At 37.1% G+C, this 16,962-nt stretch overlaps 1 protein-coding gene across 1 annotated transcript in view; it reads right to left on the reverse strand.

Moving 5' to 3' along the window:
• GALK2 (galactokinase 2) overlaps nucleotides 1-16,962 on the reverse strand; it is a 46,601-nt gene that overhangs the window by 29,094 nt on the left and 545 nt on the right. Inside the window, exons 2-5 of the mRNA XM_068203883.1 lie at nucleotides 15,484-15,572; nucleotides 14,229-14,352; nucleotides 9,198-9,288; nucleotides 6,183-6,329 (exon numbers count right to left, since the gene is read on the reverse strand). Of these exons, the coding sequence (XP_068059984.1) occupies nucleotides 6,183-6,329; nucleotides 9,198-9,288; nucleotides 14,229-14,352; nucleotides 15,484-15,572 (451 nt within the window). The remainder of the gene's footprint in view (nucleotides 1-6,182; nucleotides 6,330-9,197; nucleotides 9,289-14,228; nucleotides 14,353-15,483; nucleotides 15,573-16,962) is intronic.

The raw sequence follows: 16,962 nt of genomic DNA on the forward strand, positions 1-16,962 counted from the left end.
ATGTTACCTTGTTTTGGATTTTTAATGGAAAAAGTGAGTTTTCAGTAAAATGATACTTTTCACTAATATGTACTTTTCTCTACTTATATTTCAATATGAAACACCTCAAATTCAGGTTTAGATTTACAGCTGAGTCTTTTTGGTCTTTCAAGTCAAAGAACTGATAAACTATAACCCACCCCATACAGCTCACTTAATTCTCTGTTGCCCTATCATTTATTTTGCTTTCTATCAGTTTGATGTTAGTGATAATGAGCATGAAGACCTAAATGTAGAAAGGTATTTAGATATCCTAGGAATAATGACAGTGAACAGATGATCACTTAATTATTAAAAAAAAATTCCTAAAAATAGAAACCTAAAGAATCATCTGAGTGAGGACAGATAAAGGAGTTTCACCTTTAGTAGTCCTCTTGCTCACTAAGAGGCCAAGGGCCAACTGCTCTGATTTTGACTCATGCAATAATGGGTCTGGACAATGTGTAAACTGTGACAGAATTTGTCCCTATATAACTGTCACTGTTAATATGTTCCAAATCAGTGATCAATCCCTTTCAATCTCCCACAGCCCTTCAAAGAAGTAAACTTGTGTAAGAGTAAACCCCTTAAAAGAGTAAGATAATTAGTGAGTAGGAGACAGGCAAATATTTGTTAGTAAAACAGAATTAGTGTTGCTTAGTATTTTTTTGGAACCGCTTACCCTACATTACACAGAAACTTGATATACACAAATCCAGAATGACAGCAGCCAAAATAAAGCAATCTTCTCCATAAAATGATAGTATTAAATTACATCTGCCTCAGTGGTTTAATGTAGTTCATTTTGGCCCAAGTTAAGTGTGCTAGATTTTCTATATCCCACAGTGCAGTAGTAATGGTAACTAATCTTTAAAATAAAAAACCCTAGTTTTCTTCTTGTTTAAAATTTTATTGTTCGTGAACAGAAGCTCTATGAAGAAAATGAATTTGTTAATGTAAGTTATTTTTAGCACTATCATTTTCAGTGCTCCAGAATTCTCTTCATCATGCAAATTTAAGTAACTGGAGTATTTAAATATCAATTCAGCCAAAAGTGCTGTGCATATATTTACTTCCTCTATGGAAATAGAGTAATGGTCCCCCAATGAACATTCCTTACCATTTCAGCAAGTTAATCTGAACAGTCAGACTCGGTCTGCTGCTTTCCTTCACATCAAATAATGTTGGTAATTTAATGGCAAATGTAGTGTAGATTTTCTATTAAATTCTACAGAGTTTGGTTCACAATGCACAAGACTGAAAATGCAGAAGAAACATTTATCTTCTTGCAGAAGATAAAGATGAGTGTTTTACAGTAAGAAGGAAACATTCTCCATCATATAACATATTTTGACTCTAGTTAGACTGTCATTTTTTTTTCTAATCTGTGCATATTTTATATACATGTATATAGGTATAAAAATAACTTCTGAAATACAAGGTACTATGTTTCATTTAGTAAGGTATAAAATTATACTCAAATTTGTGAGGTTATTTTTACCACCAGGAATCCCTTTCTTTTTAAAATCTCATCTCAGCTAGGAAAAGGTTGCTGAAAGTTACCATCTGCTTCCAGTTTGCACATAAAATCCCAATTAGCTGAACTTCATATATGTTTTGCAAGGTAATTATGCTTACTTTTTCCCAGAATGGGAATATATTTGTCAGATAGTATCTGGATGTCCTCATAAGCACAGCAATCTTAGCCTGACTTTGTCTGCCCCCTAACATGCTCAAATAGAAGGTTATCAATTAGGTTGATGAGAGATTATGGCCTTTGATTACCACTGCTCTAAAGTACCCTTGATTACAAACACACAGTCAAGCTTAACAAGAACCCTGTTTTTCAATTCCACAGGGAGAAAGGAACTTTAGCATTTCTCGGTATTAACAGTACTTTAAAATACAGTATCTATGTGCCATTTTTTGTGTAAACAATTTGGTTTCTCATATAATTAACCTGAGCATGCATCTATCAAAGATTTTTGATAGATAATAACATAAATTATAAAAATAAATATTTTTAAAATAAAATCAAATAAATTATAACCCAATCCTAAAGAATATTATCAGCACAAGTTACTAATTTCAGTCATACTACTAGTATGGATACTCACAGATTTTCTTGCCAGACAGCTATGGATTAGGAGTGGTAAAGGGCTCAACTCAATCACTTTCCTTATTATACAGAGGCTTCAGAAACCAAGTAGAAAGGATTCCAGATGGCCTATCTATTCTCCCACTGAAACCAGTGACAGTAGCAGGCATAGTAACTGTTGAAATACTGTTTAAAAATGTTTAACACACACACTCAAATTCATCTGAGCCAGTTTGGGAAAAGTGAAACCAATGGACACTGTGCCATTATAGGTTAGGTTTAAGTCCTTTATTTACTGTCTGACTTAGCTTTTTCTCAGTCTAGATAAAGCCAAATATGATTCCCCTTCCTATGCTCAACATTTCACATTAAATTAGATGAACGCTATTCAACTTTGATCTCTTCTTCCCAATAAGTATGTGCACAGATACCCAGCCTTGATGTAACAGAAAAAAATGTTAAGGTGGCTGAACAGACCTTACTTTCACAAGATCTAACATTTGGACAACAACATTATCATCACATCTTTGAAGTAAATCTAGTTACTCAGTCCTAAGTGATTTTCTGTACTCAATAATTTCTACCACAAAACACAAAGCTGGGACAATTTAGAGCATTATTGCGTTTCCTTTACAAAAAGTATCCTCTCCTGATGAAAAGTTATACAAAAGGTTGATTTTGTAACAGTGAAATAAAAATCACTTTAAAATCAAGAACTACTACTACTGAGCATTGCTGCTGTGTGAGTGATGCCAACACAGCCTTAGACTGGTATCCTATTTGGAGGAGAAAAATGGATTCATTTTAAATATTGCATTCTACATTTTCCATCTTGTTATTTGAATGCTATTGCACTGCTGCAACTGGTTAGCACTGCACATCTGGCTGAATTGTCTTGAACTGGTATTTTCCCTAACTATTGTGTATATGTATGATGTTTTTTTTAAAAAAAATATTGTATGCATGCTGAAACAATGCCCTGTTGCAGACTGCCACACACAATTAGTGAGAGCATGTTTTTTTCTGATTTTGTTTTCAATGTCAAAAAAGTGCTATTTTTAAAGTTAGCCACCATAAAATTCTAGCCATGCTTTTACAATGTTTTTTAATTTTGTGGGGTTTTGGCTCTTAATCTCATAGGCCCGAACCTCACACTGGAAGTGTTATCTCATAAAAGGTCTAAATTTCAATAACTTTTACTCTACAGCAACTATTTAAAACTTACATTTATCAAGAAAAAGAGCATATAACTAAAATATTCTCATAAAAATAGTTTCACAGAAACAAAACAGATAAATGTTCCATTCAGTAAAAGGTCATTTTTTCATAACTTTGGCTACAGAAGCCCTACGATTCAGCCAAATTTGATTCCAAAGCCAAAAGTTTCCTGTATTCCTACTACAAACCGTCATACTAAGATTTTGCAAAGTCCATCAGACTAGTTGAGGGGCCAAAAGTCAATAAAATTACCATCATAACCAAATATTGTTACTTATAAATACTACAATTTACAACTTTCACAGCTATAAAGCATTTGGGGAAAAAAAAAAGATGGATGGGAAGGGTAAAGTGATATTTCTTATTTAAAATAAACAAACACATAAATATCCAGAGCCTGAAAAATGCACGGTCCTGGTTAGCTTTCTAGTAGAAAGGATCTGGAACGCCCCTACTTGTGCTCAGCTGAGAATTTCCCTGCCACAGGGGAGCTCCCTGCTGACACAGAGCCAGCAGGACTGGATCCTGCACAGATCCCATTTGACACCAGCACAGGATGCATTAGGAGCTGGCAAGAAGTGGCCAGAGCACGTTTTATACTTCTGAGGACTCACATGCCTAAATTGCTCTAATTTATACTCAGGCTAGCCCTGCCTTTTACAAGGCAGTTCTGCAGGGCTAAGCATAAATCCAGTGCAACAGAGACTCTGGATTTAGCTACATATAAGAAGTCTCTAATGCTAAATCATAAATTAGCAAAAAACACTGAATGAGTTTTTACTGTCCTGTAAGATTTGGGGAAACTTAAAGCCTGGACAAAAGCAATCAGTCTTCAGAGCTGTCACCCTCTCTCCTAACCATGAAAACCAGGTGCCTTGGTCTATGCAAGCCTACAAAACCTTGGATATGTTCTTAACTGCTCCTATGGTGGCTATTGAGAAGTCTCATCTGTACATTAATTGCTCATTTTTCATCACAAGTGCAAAATATCTGGCTGCAGAGAGCAGGGTTTCCTGACAAAAATGTGCAATTGTCTCTCTTGTGTTTGTCCAACTGTATTTCAGACACAAGCTTAACTTTCAGTATATTTTTCAACTAGCAAAAAGAGGATTGAACAGGACACATGAGGAGAAGAAAAGACATTCAGTGGGGTCTCTGTCCTCCTACTGTTTTTCCATAATTTTCTATGAAAATGACAGAAGGAGTCTTGCACCTTTCTTTACCACAAGTCTGGCATAATGCCGGCTGGTACTCCCAAGCCACGTGTAAGTTCAGCTCAAGATACACACTGTATCATTTGTTCTCTGAAGAACACTGCGCAGAATTGGAATAATGAAAACCTGGCTTCTGGTTTTCCAGATACTGATTTTTACTACCTAGTAAAATTTGGGCTTTCTGACCTCTGTCAGTTTTATGCTTGTGCAGATACCCAAATGCTGAACATGTGCGCTCCAGTGATTTTGGTCAGTTGTTCCCAAGCTTCACTCTTGAGGTGACCACCATCAGAGACAGTGCTGACCTGTGGTAGGACCCTCTATGCAAAACCAGAAGCTTCTTGTCAGGCCAGGTACACATTCAGTCACCTCCAACCCTTTAATTGCAGTCTCATTCATCCAAGAAGGATCCTCAATTCCATGTTTTTATCTACTACTGCTCTACACATCTCACCTCCCAAACCAGAGCCTCTCTTACGGTGTCCAGTCCCTTACTGACCTTTGATCACACACCAGCACCAGTCAGGGTGACAGTAACTGTAGCCACATCCTCCTACATAAAAAGGTTCCCTGCCTGTCCAACCCTGCTCCTTTCTGCCAGAGCCCTGCCTGACGCTCCTGAAGCCAGCCCTGGGAGCTGGGCAGTGTGGGATTGTGCACTCGCTGCTGAGAGCATTCCTGCAACTGCAGCCTCATAGAGAAGTAAATCTCAACAGATCAGCAGAAACTTCTGTGTGGATCTGTTCACCTCATGGCTCAGAGAAGTGCTTGTTACAAGCAGAGTTAACAGCTGCCATCATCATGTGCCACTTTCAGTTGGCTTTGTACCACAATTTGGGAATGTCTGTCTTAGACAATAGCAACAAATATGTGTAACAGTCACATTTAGATTTGTTCTTTTCTCTTCCTGACAATGTTCTAATTTAAGATCCTAGTTTCACTTAACCAGACATTTTTAATGGAGAGAACTTCATTCCCATATGGCACCTTCAAGGACAATGACTCCTCCAGAAATCTGTATTACACAAGACAAACAGTGCTAACAGTTGTACTGCTAACAGGTCACATACTTGGGGTTTGTTTTTAGACTAATGTTTGTTTAAAAGCGAGGAATACATTTTGGATTGTAAATATGTGTTCCAAAAAAACTGTAAAGAGAATAAGGAGAGTCAGATGGAAGAATTTTACCTCTACTTTGTGCTGATTACATAATTTATCAAGAAATTGTTCCACAGGCCTCCAACAGATGCTCTGTTGTTAAAGCCATGAAAAGTCATTCAGGGAGAGAGTAAAGGCCTCGGGGGTGTGGTCCGCATGCTTCAGCACATATATCCTCAGCCCTGGCCTGCAGATAGCACATCTGGTCCAGGCATGGACCTGATGGTTGGCCAAAATACAGGCTTACAATAATGCTCCTTTTTTCAGCTTTAATGTAAGCCTGTTTTCTTGCCAAATTATAATCCTGCCAAAATTTGGCCAAAGATGTTTGCTCAATTGTGCAACATCTTAAGTTTATATCCAACAACTCTTTGCAAAAACAATTGTATCGTGTTTTTAATGTTTACAGGCATTAACAATATTTAATTTTAAGTAGAATTTTACTGCTGACACTCTCGTGTTTTACAGTAAATTACCTTAGAGAGGGTTTTTCCATTAGCTCTGAGTGTCACGAGTCCTGCACAGCACACCAAAGCACTGGAGCTAGAGAGACCAGAACTTGGAGGGATGGTTCCATCTAGCAGACAATTCATTCCAGTTGGGTTATTGAGACCAAAATGTTCCTAACAATGAAAAAATAAACAATCTCAGTTTCAAGTACAGACAGGCTCAGGCTTGCAATTATCTGATACTTAGAAAGAGAATCCTTCTGCTGAGTTGCTGGAAGCAAGGACCTGCTTCTGGTATCTCCAAAATAAAGCAAAAGCAAAATTTTCAGTTTATTCCTTAAGAACAAAGCCAATGATGGGGCTTCAGCCAAAGGTATGTCTGCAATTGCTGTACACAAACATAGAACAACCCCAAGCAGAACTCAGGATGGGCTGCACGCCCAAGAATTTACCAAGCTTCGTGGGTGGGTTTTGCAGCAACCGGCTCTGCTTTGAGCTGCTGTGGTGACATTGAGAAGTTACCACTCCTTTTATACCCTACTTTTGTCCTTTTCTCGACAGCTCTTCTCTTTAGGCACCACAAAGAGCTCAAGGTCCACTTTATGCTTCCCTTCCAACACTGGCACGTGGTATTAGGGAGCCACATGTTGCTGAGGGGGAACCAGTAGCCATGCAGCTGTTTTCAAAGCAGATACTTGTGTCCTGAAGCACCCACAGGATTGACACTGGGAAAACCACAATGGTACTTAAGGAACTTTGTGCTTTAGGGTCACAAAGACACACCTACCACTGGGGATGGTCTCTGGCATGCTATTTTTTGAATGAAGTTGAAAATTTTCTAACATACATGATAGATACAACAGATAATACATTTAATCCAGAAGTCATAAATCCTCATGTAAATACTCTTTTAAATATTGTTTATTTGCTTTGTCTTTTTATTTATAATCACTTTTATATAAATTTCTCTTTGCTATTAGTTTGAAACAAACATGCAGTACTTATTAAAAAATCATTGACAGTATATGGGGGGTATATGAATAGCTATCTTCTGATGCAATTTATACGTCAATAAGCTGTTACAGTGCCAATAATTAGAAAAATAACAGTATTTTCATGAAGAAATGTCCACCTTGAAAAGATTTCTACTACTTCTCCTGAAACAACTTCAACCATAAATAACAGTGGTAGAGATTAGCAAACACAACAGGCCTCCTTTAAAGTCTTCTAACATCACTTCAAATTATATTTTGAATTTCCTGTTTTACAAATAAAGGAAATTCATATCTAGAATACTATTGCTGCCCATGCCCCTTCATGAACACTAGACAGGCTTGTTCATAAACAGAAAATGCTTGAGTAACCAGAAACTGATCTCCACAGTTTCTGGATTGTCTTGAATGTGAATCAGGCTTGCAGACTTATCACGCAATGTTTAAATAGAAAACGTACTTCAGTTTCAAAAATGAAAATGGACTTTGCCAAGTTCTGCAACAGTTCTGTCCCAAAAGGATAGCATGTTCAGCTTAATATAAACAGATTATCCCACTGGACCCTCTGAGTACTTGTATTTCTTAAGTCTGCAACATTTATGCTTATTTTCTGCCAGTACTAGAGTCTGCAAACCTGCCTCGCAAATTAACCTTCAAGTATGAGAGCTTGTCCTTAGGAAACAGATCTCAGTAGCAGACTGCAAAATGAATAAAGTCAATTGGTCATGCAAGCCTTAATATAAGAAAGGATATATTGTAAAGAAACCTAATCTATATCTCTACAGTCAGTGCCATTTAAATGCCTGTGTCACTGAGCAATAGAAAATTGAAAATACTCATGTTACTGCGCACATAAATAATTTATTTGCATCTATGCATAGGAGCAGGGGGTGGTTTAGGACCTGTGAATTGTAATAACGTGATTTGTGGCACTGATTGTTCTGAATATTGTATTTTGAAGACTCCAAGTGGCAGGTCTGAGGTAGGCTTTTCAGGATCATTTTCTTGGGGACCTAGATGGCCTATCCTGAGGCAAACTTCGTGTGCTTTAAAAAGCACATTTACCCATTATTTGGGCTTGCTGTGGCAACCTGTTCCTGACCTGCCATCACTGTTTATCCCATCTGCTCTTCCAGAAATATCATTCGATGGACATCGAGCAGAGAAGACACCTTTTTTCCCCCTCACGGGGTCGTGAATTCTGTGAATTCTGTGCCTCACCTGCAAACAGCAGGTGAGATTTCCAGGAGCCTCGATGGTGAGTTAAGGCTGCCTCCCAGGGCAGCACTGACCACCAGCAGTTGCTTTCACAAGAGCTGGGTCTTCAGGCCAGGCTGCAGAGGGGGTTCCCAGGGAGACAAACCTCGGGAGGCAGCCAGGAAAACGTCTGGGAGGTTGTGCTCCTGCCTTTACCGTAAGTGTGCCCCCTCCTGCACAGCTGCACTTTTAACTCAGGACATTCTGAAAATCCCATTCAAATTCCAATCCCTGAAACTGGGATGAGTAATGGTTCTTAATGGATTATTTCTTCTGTATGCTGTTTACTTGGCTTTTGCATTTTCTTTTGCCTACTGCATGAGTCAGCTTCACTCAGCTGTTGTGCACAAATTACAGGTTTTCAACTTCAATGGAAGCCCATGTTTTTGAAATGCTTCCGTAGAAAGAAAAGGGTTAAGATAGGATCTTCATGTCCTGAAAAAAAAACAAACCTCCAAACCTTTTTCAAAGCAGATTTTAATTAAATAATCCCATTGGAAACCATTCCTTTTGACTTCAAAATACAGAAATGTCATCCAGACAATGTTTGATCATGACTTTCCAAAGCAATTATCTGCTATTGTAATTTGTTTTATGGAGATGAAAATAGTGCTCTGCCAATATTTTAAAGAAAACCCGTTCATATCTCCTCTTAAAGTTTTAACATAAAAATATTTAACTTTATGTTAAAAAAAACTCTATAGAATGCAGGGAAACGTTTCAAGGGTAAATAGGTATTCTTGTTGTATTTTACTTCTACATTAATTTCATAAATTAAATGGATTTGGCTTACCTGAATACCCTTCAGTCCACACAGGAAGTAGTTATGCCACTGAGGTTTGGTTTTGTTAATCTGAATGTTATTAACACTAGTACTGAAATCCCTGCAAAAACAGAAAAGCTTTAAGGCTTTAATTTGTGTTAAATTTGGTTTGAAAAAACATGGATTGTTACTGCCACCTGCTGATGGACAAAACTGGTTTGATGGTTTTCAGTGCAATGTTTTCTGGTTTCTTCTTTGATCTTTTTACATATCTTCTTTATTAATCATTTCTATATGGTTAATTTAGATGAAAGCATAAGAATTCTTAAGTAAGTATACTCTATTAAATAAATCCAGAAATTAAGCTGCCTTTGACATCCTTAATTAAGGCAGGATGCCTTCTATCACGTATGTGTGTGCTATCATGATTTCTTAGAAGTGAAAATTCAAATCCTATCTGTCAGACCTTGACTAGAGACAGATAAACTTCAGTCTCTCTGGTAATTCCTGCTCAGGATTTCATCTTCATTACCTTTGCTCTGAATGGTACTTCACTAAAACAAGCCTAATGCTGCAGAATTATATTATGTATGTTACAAGACAAAAATATTTACTTTAAATGTTTTATCTGTTTCCTCCCAGATAATTCCTACTCCACCTTTCTTTCAAAGTAATAAAAATATTAAGCTTGAATGTTCCTAAAGGACAGCTAGGTGCTGTCAAAATGGGCATGGGTGACATGCAGAGGCCTCAGGGAGGTGCAAGTTGTTTGGTAGTCTGTACCCTTGAACACACAGGAACTTCATCTGCTTGATGTTGTGACAGCAGGTGCCCAACACAGAAACAGCAAAGGCACTGAGAACAGCAAGGAATCAAATTTAAAATATTCAAAAGTTCCAGACTAAGATGTGCTCTACAAGGCAAGGTCTGCTAAAAAATATGAACAGAGACAGCTGAGTTCCTGGAAATATTTAACAGGAATAAAACCAGTTTCAAGAAATAACACTTCAGGGGACAGTCTGCAACTCCTTAAAGGATGGAATTTTTCCTTCTTACACTGGTCCTAGTAAACTACATAGATTATTGATTTCCTGGGTTTATTTTTGTCCAAAAGGACATCACTAATTAATACTTGTAATGGATACCAGTGAAAAGATGTTTTTATCAGTTAATTATTCTGGTTACCTATGGAGAAAAAGTCATACAAATATAAAGCATCTTTAGTATGATATATTTGTATTCAAGCAATGTTTGACAAGCTCACTTTATTCTGGTGCACTTAAAGGCTGCAATTCTTGTGTCATGCAACCCTCAAAGCAACAAGCAGTGTTGCAGTGGCACCACAATTCGTCTGATCTATTGCTTGCCCCACTGTAGTGAGGAACTCCACTCGCACTCCCAGCCTACAGCCTGTTCCCAGCTCCATGGCACCACAGATCTGGTACTTGCAGTATCAACTTAGAATTCCCATTTTGCCAGTTATACGTTCAGTTCAACCTTAACTACAGAGCAAACCTCTCAGGTTGTGTACAGTTTAATGTGTAAGCGGCTGTCTTAGTGCCACAAACAGGATTTTCCCAGCAGTGCAGCAGCAAAGAATTGCACAAAGCTAGAGTAAGAAATTACTAGGTTGTGCTGAGGAACACAAAAGACATGAAAGGGAGTATTGAAATTAGAGTACTAGGAAAGTTTGAGAATGGCTGTCAGTTCTTCCAATTTATATTTAGAATGATCTCCAAGAGAATAAAACATCAACTTGCTTATGGTTTTTGAATAAAATAAATCCTCCATGAGGTATTTGTAAAATAGAAAATACTTATCATAAACAATGAAGATTGTAAAATTCTGTGTTTGTTTATGCTTGCTTCCTACAATAATCCTAAATTACTGTTGTAAAAAACAAGGCTGGTGGAAAGCAATGTGTGAAAGTGATTAAGAGAAAAGGAATCTTAAGTCTTCTTTGCCTCAAAGAATTCTAAAATATTTTATCTTCATAATTCATTTTACCCTCACAGACAGAGTAAAATTTCAATGAACAAGAAGACAGATATTATGATTATATATTTGCTGGTTCTCAAGATAAATTAAAATAATGACTTCTTAAAATGCATTTTGCTATTTTTGCAATCTTCTCACATAGAAAATGGAAGAAAAAAACTGGCTTTGATTTTGGCAGGTTTTATATGGATATAATTCACACAAACACAGAATGTGGGACTGTCAAAATTCCCAGAATCCTTAAGTCTATTTTTTGTTATCACATTCAGGTTTTTATAAAAAACAGTTCTTAAATATCCAAGCTTTATCTTAAATCAGTAAATCATCAGGCTTGCCTTTGAACCTCCTACTGAAAATTAGGCAGTTTTATATAAGAACTTTATAACAAAATAAAATAAAATATTGGGAAAAACATACCCAATATACCCATACCCATACCCATGAAATAAAAATGATAACAAAAAAAAATACTCTGATATTGTCTGTTCCTGCCTTTCTGTTTTAAAGAATGCTTGGGAAAAAATGCCAGTTCTTCATAACCAGACATAAAAACGTCAATTTTTCTGTATAATTAGAAGAGATGGGATTTTTAAGTAGTGTGACTGAAGTGGTTTTTACTGCTTGAATAGTAAATAATCCTTATTTTTGGGAGATCAATTTGGCTCTTTCACCCAGAACCTTATTGTCTTGTCAATCTGTTAGTTTATCTGTTTGAGTCTTCTGTACAAATACCCTGATTTAAAAACAAACAAACAAACCTTTCAGGTTTTGTCCTGAGATGGAAAGTGATTGGTAATTACCATCCTCTGGTACTTCTGAAGGCACTTTGAGAAGTCAGATATTCTCTCTACACATATTTCTCAATTACAAAGATATTTTGTGAGGGGGAGGTATCAGGAACTTCAAAAGAATGTGAGTTTTGAATACCTTTTCAGTCCCAATAACATAAAAGGCGTCAGATCAGTTGAGATAATTTAGGATAAAAAACAAATATGTGGTTTCTCTAGCAACCTGTTCTCTGTTCAATTTCTACTAAAAGTTAACATGAACTATCAGGGTGGAAGAGTGCTACAGAACTGTTCCACAGTTTACTAGTTCACAAAATAAGAATGAAATAGGAAATAGTAATTCTACAGAGGATTCTGTTTAGTCCTTGTTCACCAAAGGCCTATAGATACACATTCACCACAGGCATAAATCTACCAGTGTAACAGGCTGGGAAAAAATGACATACTGTCATCAGTTTTCTTATGTGGTGTAACATTCAAAGTGTTGAAAAATATCTCTTTATTATGAAATTATGGACATGTTTTAGCTTTGTTTTTAAGCAACAGTGTCTCAACAAAACCAAGGTGCTTAATGCTGTGTTTTGAGAGCTTTTCTTGGTTTATGGTTTAAAGCATATGATTTCAAACTGAAACCAGGGCAGATGTAAAAATATAGTGACAGTGTGTGCAATTTAAATTCAAAGGTTGTAATTCTATGTTTTGTGGAACTGTCCTGAGAAGACCATTTCAATTGCAATATAATGCAGCACAGCTTGAAGACTGAGTGAAAATGTTTACCTTTTTAGTACTGCTTTATTTCGTATTCATTTTAACAACTTTTCCTAATCAAAACTATTGTAATTCTGAAGTTATTTTCTCTTGCAGAATGCTTTTGCAACACAGCTTAAGCCCTGGTGGGAGGTTGCTGTTGAAGAAAGGGAAAGGTCCCACGCACACCTTCCATTTCCCTTCCCTGCTCACCACTGCTTGTTCCCACTGTTTACCCCAAGTCAGCTTTAGTGCTGAGTGCATGGAAATTCACTAAAATGACAGAAAATTATCCAAGCAAAAAATGGGGGAATAGTGCACTTTGCCTTAAGATCAAACAAGTACTCTACACCTGCTAAAAGGCTGAGTTGATCTTAGAAGCAGTTCCAGGGAGACTAGGGGTCAAAGAAGCCAAGCCATTGTTTTTTGGCAGTGGCAAACTCTTAATTCAGCCCAGCTATAATGTGAAAACATACTCCACAAAGTGAAAAATCTCTGAGCATTTATACTTAGCATGGAAGTACAAATTCCTTTCAACTGTCTTAGTCACAGGCAGCAGTTCAAAATGTGTTTATAACAAACTGAGCTTTAAGCAGGAATATGTGCTCAAGTATTTCCCACTTTTGACAGTATGTTCCTGTCCCTTTGCTGCCACACACTGTGCTTTCAGGAACTAATTTACCAATTAAACCAATGGCTCAATAAAAATGGCTTAAACTAAGCTTCTGCTGATTCTGATTTTTGCAAAATGTCCACAAAAGCTCATGTGGGTGAGTGACCTGATCTGAACTGCCATGCAACTACACAAATATCAGTCTGTTACAAAGAGGCAGAAAAACGTGCCTGAAGCTGAAAAGAGTGGCGGATTATTTCCCTATGTTCAGCTGGAATACTGAACCCAGTTTTGGGGTTTCCCAATACATGAAATACATTGGCAGGGAGTTCAGCAGAAGGCCAACAAGATTATTTACAAGGGATCTTCAAAGGTCCCTTCCAACCTAAATTGCCCTATAATTCTGTGAATAACAGCTGTGGAGGAAGTGGAAGTGAGGCAATACAGACTTTTTGAGCCGGGATTGTTGCTAAAGCTGTAGTGTTGTGAAAACACAGGCCCAGGTTCTCCAGAGCAGGGGAGTGTTACCTTACTTTTGCAGTAATCAATTACAAAACATTTCCCTCCCTTCTCCAGGGGAAATGGAGCTGCTGCCAATTATAAGGATTATATCGAGAAAGATGAGATAAAAGAAGGGAGGACAGAATTGCACTTTTCGAGGGATTGAAAAATCAGAGGCCTTACAGAGTAATATGAACAAACAGGTGGGGGACAGCAGCTGCAAAGCTACTGCTCTGAACTAATACACACGGCATGGAGTCAGTCTGTGGGATTCCATCTGCTGATATGACTTGTTTTTACACTATCAGACTCTGCATTGCAATGGAAGCCTGTCAGATCTCTGAAAAGGTAAACTGTATTGCAATGCATGAAGAGGTTCATAAAAAATAATGAAAAAACAAAGTAATTACATACAAGTACGAAGAGTTGGTATTTGCCAGCTGCACAACCTGAGTTTGTACAGGTTCTACTGCAATCAGGATATCTTGTTCTATAGCCATCGGGAGCACAGCATAACCACAGTAGTCTATGTGCTCTCCTAGCAAAGAAACAAAGAAAATACTTTGCAATAATTCTTTCTAGAATAGCAGTAACACAATTTCTACAGGGCTTCAGTGTTGTTTACTGGATGAGACAATTTCTTATTGTAGTTTCAACTCTTATTACCTAAAGTTTGGTGTACATTTCCTCCATTACTTATTGCTTCACAAAAAGGTTTTCTTTCTTTAGTGATTTTTATCTATTGCACCTGTTTATAAATGTTCATATTTTAATGCTGGCTTACAAAAATTCTAAAAAACCCCCACCATGTAGATTACTGTCCAAGCCTGAGAACTGTCATGTACATACAATTTCTGGACCTTTTCCAAGAAGATAACTACTATATTTAAATAATCATTAATACAGTTGCATACAACACATAAAGTAACAATCAAATAGAAAATGTATGTAGTAAACACCTCTCCCTTTGGAATAATTCCCAGTTACCATATGCTGTCTATTTAGTCTATATGAGATGTTCACACAACACTGAGATAAAAATTAACATTAACTGCATAATAAACTATTTGACTTTTACAGCTCTGTTTCTCAGGATCCTTTTACTATGTCTTCAAATGTGTAAGATTATTTTATGAACATATGCAAGAAACTCAGCTCCAGGGAGAACACAATCCTAACACGACAGAGAAATCTAAAAAATAAGGCTGCTACAGAAATAAAAGTAAGACCTAAACACAAAATAATTGTGACTCTCCAGTCTGCCAGTGAATCACACCCCCTGTTTTAAGTTCTGTGGACACATCTCTATGGAAGAGTAAAGAAGAGATGATGGTAGAATCCTTTCATGCTTTATCATGTATATTGCTGTGGGGCTGGTTATATTTGGTAAATTTAATTAATTAAAAAAAAAAGCTGGCAAGTTACTGCAATTTTCAAAACCATCGCTATTGTCTATAAATGTTTTTCTCCAAAACTGATATCCATGTAGAGTTGTTTATAATAAGATACAGTAAAATCTACTAAATTATATATGATTTTCCATTTTTCACAAGAAGCTTCTCTGAAAAAATAAAATTCAGACCAACGTTTTCATCCTGTGTTTTAAACTACTAGATTTCCATGATGACATATAAAGTAAAACAACATCAGGTTAATTTTTCTCTTTTACCTATTAAGTTGACTCGTCCTGGTGCATGAGCATAAAACTTGGGAGCTGATCCAAACTTTGATATAAACATCTCCTTCAGTTTCTGCAATCTGAAAGGCAGGTTAGAAACATTTAGAAGGATTGTATTTGCATAAAAGACAGGAAACTTCAGTGCTTCTTGAAGCCAATTCAGTTCAGCTTCCTGAAGTACGTGGAGTTTTCTCTGCTACATCAGGAGTGACATTAAGCTGGTTATTTCTGCTCTTCACATAACACTGAAGACTCGGATGTTGATTTTTATCAATTTTCATATTTGGCACTACCCCAACTAAAATTCCAAATGTCAGATTATCCCCATGACTTATGACAGTATTTATTCCACAGGATTCCAGCAAAAGTACTTTAGGTTTTCCATTTAGAGGTGCCTGATGTGCTACTGACAGTTCAAAGCAAATAAACTTTGTCATATTGCTTTATTTCCTGCAAAAGTAAAGGTACCAACCTTCTGCCTGATGTTTGCAAAGTTGGAATACTTTAGTGTGTCATGCAGAACAGTAGGAAAACGAGGGCTGAGAACAGATGAAGCCATGTATTTTAGTGAAGCATAGAAAACTTGATAGTAATTCATTTTGAAACTACCTTAAAGCAAAATTTTAGTCTACTGACAAAAATCCAGTAACAGGAACCCTAATAAGGTTTCTACATTTGATCTAGATCTAGAACTGGATGCCTTGGTAAAGCAAAGTGGAAGTAAGAAGACTGCAACCAGAAACAGATGTTAGAAAATTCCACAATTACTTAGTTTCTACATCTTTGTAAAGGTTGTGTTACTGTTCAGCTACATGTATTACAATGTTTCATAAGGTTTTCCTACTTATAATCTCCCCTAGTATTGACTGGTATATCACTCATCCAATTAGCAAAAACAATTTCTGCCATTTCATTGTTCAATTCCTTCTCTAGATCACATTAATAATATAGTCCACAGGGGAATCTGTTGGCAGAATTGTAGGTGTTAACTTTATTCCTTTTTGTGTCAGTATTTAGAATGCTGCTTTGTTTCACAGATATTTTTTAGTAGTGTTGGTACCAAGAGACAACAAACAAAGCAGTCATTGATCTCTTATTTAATGTGGGTTTTACAAGCAGGCGTGATGAAAGGCTATTTACAGGCTCTGGCCTTGATGTTGCAACACGCACACTGCATTTCAAGCACCTACATCAAGAAGAAAATTGTCAGAAGCCTTAAAGCAAAGGCACTCCTCACAACTTCACACTTCCAAGTCTGGAAATGCTGGACTTGTCGTTTCCGTGGGATTTACGGTGCGATCGTGTGCAAGTAACCGGCGTTTTAAGAAGTGCCCGTTCTGCGGCGCTAACGCAAGCAGAAGGGTTCGTTTGTGTGCGTGCTCTTTGCACACACCGAGCGAACTCCATGGCAAGGCGCAGGCATTCCCAGGACGGGCCAGGCTAGCGCTGCTCCAGGGCCTTCTACAGCAA

Source organism: Anomalospiza imberbis, chromosome 13, assembly GCF_031753505.1.
Source record: "Anomalospiza imberbis isolate Cuckoo-Finch-1a 21T00152 chromosome 13, ASM3175350v1, whole genome shotgun sequence".
Lineage (NCBI taxonomy): Eukaryota > Metazoa > Chordata > Aves > Passeriformes > Viduidae > Anomalospiza > Anomalospiza imberbis.